Raw genomic sequence first — 6,000 nt, forward strand, 5'->3', positions numbered from 1 at the left:
CTATACACCAAGCATTTTGCATTATGGAAAAGCTCACTGTCACTATTTCAATAGTGCACTTCTCAAGAAGAGTCCAGCAACATATTACTTTCTCCTACATATAACTCTGAACATAAATGAGGGGTGGGAGGCAATGGACGAGATTCAAACAAAGTCTAGTATTTGTCTACCGTGTATATCATTCACACAATGAGTAGGCGGAGGTGGCACTCTAGGTCTAGTTACAGGCAATATTATGCAATTTTTATCACACCCCCTAATGTGACTTCCAGAGTAAAAGTATATGTGTGAGAACTAAGTATGAGACCTGTGTCTTTATCTTTGCTCCAGTTTCCCTGATAACTAGGAACAAATACCAAAAGAGTGAAATACTCATCTGTAAAAAGACTGAAAACTTTCTGACGAGTAGGGTCGAGGCCCCAGTTATGGCCACATTAAGGGCAATTCGAGATACATCACATTTTTAGTATAGGAAGAAAGTATACAAATTACTTCAAAAAATCTTATCTATTGCTTCAAAGTCTACACATTACAACCATGTAAAAACAAATATTCTAAGTTGTATAACAAAAGCAGAAAAAAATATTGAAAAATAAATGGCGCATTTCCCCAGTTTTGGCCATGTTAACCCTACCTATGGCCAGTTGTTTCCCCACTTATGGCCACTTCATATTATAATAAAACTATAGCTAAAATAATTGTCAGTCCATGTGCCAGAAAGTAATTTGTGCTTTATACAAATATATAAGACAACAGACAACAAACATACATCAAATAGGTAAAAGGTACAGAAACTGAATGAACAGAAAAAAAGAGTCATTAGGCAAAGTATTGTCCCAGTAATTACTTCAATCAACTTCCAGACAAGTTTATTTCTCACGAGTATCAATGGAACCAGGGAACTTTGTTTTTAATGAACGTCCTTCTTGCATCAAGACTGGATCTGGCAGTTTCCCTATAATATCGTCACCCGTTATAGTTTAAACATCATTTTCAATGTATTCAAAACAAGTTTTCTGAACATTAGAACTTTTTAGGCACTGAATTTCATATTCAGAGTCAGAAAGCACTTTCAAAATTACAGATACACACTTAAAAATTTCAGGTCTTGTTGTTCTATTTCCTGTCAAACTAAATTTTACCAAAATAAAGTCCCCTACTTTCAAATTCTCACTCGAAGATAGTTTCACATTTTCTGGTATTTCATCTTCATCTCCTTCTACGTAGTCATCTAAACTGCTTCCACTGTCCATCCATTCTTCTTCCTCAGAAGAACTTGTTGGCCTATCACTTAACTCTTGTCTGTTTCTTGGACACTTAACTCTTGTCTGTTTCTTGTTTTCCCCTTTTTTACATGAGATAATGCCAAGTGCTGCTTTTTGGACTTTAACTCCTTCATAGCTTTTCTCTTCCTTTTTGCCTGCTCCTTCTCCTGCTTCTCTTTTTCCTTCAGTTCATGATATTCCACCCACTTGTCACTAGTCACAACAGTGGGTGTATGTTTTTTCTTCCTCTTTGTGCCTTGTTGTTTGGGTTCTGGCCAAGTGATGACACTTTAAAAAACTGTTGCTAATGATTTTGGTGGTGTCACTTGGATATGCACTGAAGATGGACTATGGTTGGATGTTGGAGAACCTCAATTATGTGAAATACTGTTGAGGGTTGTTGATATATCTGCAGGAATAAGACTGTTGGTGGGTGTTGAAGGAATATCTGAATTCTGTCAAATGCTGCTGCGTGTTGAAGATATGTCAATATTATCAACATTTTGAATGGATCAACGATTAAGTCTGTCTGTTTTTTTGTGAAACATTCTCTGTTTGATTATCTTCAGAGGAAGGCACTATGCTATCTGTCAGAATGTCATCGGTGTTACCACTAGCACCATGCATTTCAACCTCATCAGCTATTTTTCTCCAGAACTTGAAAAGTAATAATGCTTCTTGATTTTCTTCCCACTCAAGATTCCTTCTCTTGGTTGCTCTGAACTCATCTAGAAGGACAGGATCAATCTGCTTTTCTATATATGAGAAACGTCTCTGAAGTTCCTCATTTGTCTGAACTGTGGTTGAGGCTGGTATACTATGAACAACTATCTTGCTGTAATCTACATTGTTCACATTAAATGGAAACAGACCAGTTGCCCTGAAATCAGCACGAATATTTGCCACCATTTTAGGTTCTGTAATAATTTGTGACAGAACAGAAGGTACATCAGATTTTGAAATTTCAGTGCCATTACTTTCAAAATGCCATTTCTGAACAATCTTCTTCCACATTTTTTTCATAGGTCCAAAGACAGCTACATCTAATGGTTGCAAGATGTGTGTAGAATTGGGATGGAGAGCAATTAGAATGATCTGATTTTCCCTACAATATCTGCTCAAATGAAGTGTCAAATGAGAGCAGTGCCCATCTAAAAATATTACTACAGGCCGGGGAATTTCAGCTTCTTTCAAGAATGGATCAAATACATTTGTTATATACTCAAAAAAACTTTCAGCTGTCATCCATCCATTTTCTGTTTTTCCAGTGCCTCAGTTTGGAGGAGCTGCTTTCACCAATGATGCTGGAATCCTTGCATATTTGAACAGTGTTAAGGGAGGAGCAAATTTTCCAGCAGCATTCACTGCAAACAATGTAGTAACGTTACCTTTGTCAGAGTTACATGACTCATCATAAACATGATGGCCACGAGGACCTATGATTAATTCCCATTTAGGAGCCAGAAAAAAAGGAGTTTCATCCACATTAAAAATTCTATTTGGGTCATTTAACACATCCATATCATAAAAGTGATGGATACTTCGTGAAACCAGTTTCTTATTTTCTCTTCTGTAACAGAACCTCTAGCCCTATTGACATATTCTGCATGTTTTTGTGACAGAACCTTGTGTCTCTTAAGAAATCCATAATACCACCTTTTTCCAGGTCGATTGTTAGTAAATGTAGCCTTACAACTTTCCATATCTGCACTCTCAATAAGTTTTTGCACAGAAGCACAGAGATTTTCTTTAGTAACTGGAAATCCCATGCTAGAACAGTCCAACACCCAGTCCACCACTTCCCCCCCCCCCCCCCCCCGCCCCCCCTCCTAAGACAGAATGTGGACCACAGTGCCCCGTAGATTCTTTTGGAGATACACCAGAAATTTTGTTTCTTAATGTTGTCCTTGGAACTTCGTACAACTTGCTTGCAGTAGCAACCTTCATACCCTCATCAATAGCCTTTAGAGCATATTTAACTTTGCTGGGAGAATACTGAAACTTCTTATTCTTTGGTTGACTCATTCTTCCTATAAATAATGCACAAAGATGGAGTTAAAGAATGTTGCATATTTGAATAGTGCCTATTGCATATTTTGTATCTTACAAGCATAGGTAAATTAGTATGATATGCCAAGACAATACTAACAATGATGTATATATTGATATAAAAGTACCAAAAATATTTTAATAAGCATATTTAAATAAAATTAGCCTAGTATAATGTAGGACAGAACACTAATATTGATGTTTTTGTATCAGTTTTTAGAAGTGGCCAAAACAGGGTACATATATGTCTCCACTTACGGCTACATGCATGGCCATAACACGGAACCAGGGCTAGATATGGATCTGTTAATGGCCACAGACTTTTGATAGCATGTTTTTAGGCTGAGCGATATAAAACTTAAAAGAAATGGAAGTATAATGTCTTATCTTACCCATGAACAGATTAAGTTTCTTCTGATATTTTATTTAAACATGTAAAATACAAAAAACGGATCATGTGTTGCTTAAAGATAACTTCTGCAAAACCCAGCTTTTGCAACACTGATCATTTCACAAAATGGTGTCTCCAAACAAAAACAGACAAAAGAATGATTATGTAGACAAATGAACAGAGCCTTTCACAAAGTTTATAATAATCTATGGTAGAACTGGATGGTAATTCAGAGAAGCTTAAAAATTAACATTTGACATCAAGGTGGCCATAAGTGGGGTAGTGTTCAAAACTAGAGCCTTCACCCTAACATTTCTACTAAAAAAATTTCAAAATCAACATTAAAAACTGCATGGTTTTCAAATAAAACTAACTAGAACAAATTTGGGCTGAAGTGTGATATTGGAGCAACCCCACCTCCCCTACCCCCTTCAAAAATCTTTGTTGGTGTGGCATGAAACTGTGGCACAACCAGAGTCTAACTTAGGTTGGGGTGACAGTATCATACTGAAAAATGAAAAGGGGTCCAAAATGTAATTTTTACCCAAATTTGCAAAAAATATATTTGCAAGACCTTCATATAAATCATCACCATGTTTCCTTAAAGCTAGCAAAACATTACTCTCTGAACCAGTTGGTCACATCATAATTACAAATGGCTCTGAGCACTATGGGACTTAACTTCTAAGGTCATCAGTCCCCTAGAACTTAGAACTACTTAAACCTAACTAACCTAAGGACATCACACACATCCATGCCCGAGGCAGCATTCGAACCTGCGACCGTAGCGGTCGCGCGGTTCCAGACTGTAGTGCCTAGAACCGGTCGGCCACCTCGGCCGGCTACATCATAATTACAGTACACTCTAGTTGAGTCATAGAACATGGAACCAATCAGCTGACATGATGTCTATGTAAACGCTGAAAATTTTCACACCTCTGGCAACTCTTTAAACACCCCTTCGTACATTGTGTGTGTCACTAAGTTCAGCATCTGCTTTTGCTTTAATTAATTTATTGTTTCAATAAATGCCACAACAGTCGTTATCACTGAGCAGAAATTAATGCGTACGCAAGAAAGAAATCTTGTGAACACCCTATCGACTACTTATTCATTATGCTAAGCTTTAATATTGGTTTATAGCTAGCTGCACACTTGGAAGCCTCACTTACACACAACCAACATGAAATGCAGTGTCAAACGGGTTACACCCACCTTTCCGCTCCATGCCCTCTTTACGTGGCATAGCACCTACAAGAAAAGCCGCTTCCACATCTTTGAATGCGACAGCTGGATCCGCCGTGGGTACTACCTCCTTCACGAGAGGAAGAGCGCAATCAGCTATTTCCATGACGACACCTTCTAATACTGACATCATGGGTGGAATATCCAAAAGATGAAGTATAAGTGGTTGATCCTTGCCGAATACTTCGCCACTGCCAATCTGATACAGTAGCGAATATGCGATCTGTCCGGCTGCCCCAGTAACAACCACACGAATTGGTTCAGCCTATCAACAAATCAGTATCCTCCATCAGTCAACATATGCTACTAGGTATTGAATGTTAACTGGACTAAGATATAATGAGCGAAATTCTACAACCTATATAACATTTTATTTAAAGTTAATGCCATGAAGGTCATTAGGTCAATGCTGAAACCACGAATAAATGAACAGTTCAACATAATTAACAACGGTAAACATTGATATGTATTATTAACGATACAACTGCATTCAATCAAATGTTACAAATAATATTACCATCGTAAAAATTTTCACACACTGGAACACCACGTATAAAACAACCTCCCCACAAAGATTACACACAGATGGTCAGATTTCCTTCTTTTTTACTATGCATAGATGTTACAAGTTGGCTACCACAGACATTATTCGTAGTCCGAGTGTTTGCGTATTTGTAAATAGCACTTGTTGCTAAGAGTAAACGTGTGCGTCTCCACTTTTCCATACACTTATTGTAAAAATATACCATTTTCGATATGTCATGGTAAAACTACGTCACTGTATTATGTCACAAATTGAGACGTCACGAAAGTATACGTGAGCTTTTCAAGAGCGATTCACACTCGCCAGCGGTCATCGCATACGGAACTTCAAAACCGGGTTCACAACACGGACGTAAAAAAAGAGGAGAGGTACCTTTACGTCACAAACTTGAAGCCGTGGCCGACTTCTCGTGCGACTCGTTGAAACCGATGTCCGCCATATTAACAAGCCCAAAACATCAGTTTCACACATAGATCACGAGTTCACCGCATTCGTACTCCTACAGT

The 6,000-nt window shown here is 37.9% G+C and overlaps 1 protein-coding gene across 1 annotated transcript in view; it reads right to left on the minus strand.

Annotated features, from left to right (window-relative positions):
- LOC126091999 (malate dehydrogenase, cytoplasmic) overlaps positions 1-5,620 on the minus strand; it is a 42,337-nt gene extending 36,717 nt beyond the window's left edge. Inside the window, exons 1-2 of the mRNA XM_049907373.1 lie at positions 5,468-5,620; positions 4,921-5,215 (exon numbers count right to left, since the gene is read on the minus strand). Of these exons, the coding sequence (XP_049763330.1) occupies positions 4,921-5,215; positions 5,468-5,470 (298 nt within the window). The 5' untranslated portion in view covers positions 5,471-5,620. The remainder of the gene's footprint in view (positions 1-4,920; positions 5,216-5,467) is intronic.
- Positions 5,621-6,000: the final 380 nt, after the last annotated feature.

This window comes from Schistocerca cancellata, chromosome 7 (assembly GCF_023864275.1).
Source record: "Schistocerca cancellata isolate TAMUIC-IGC-003103 chromosome 7, iqSchCanc2.1, whole genome shotgun sequence".
Classification (NCBI taxonomy): Eukaryota; Metazoa; Arthropoda; class Insecta; order Orthoptera; family Acrididae; genus Schistocerca; species Schistocerca cancellata.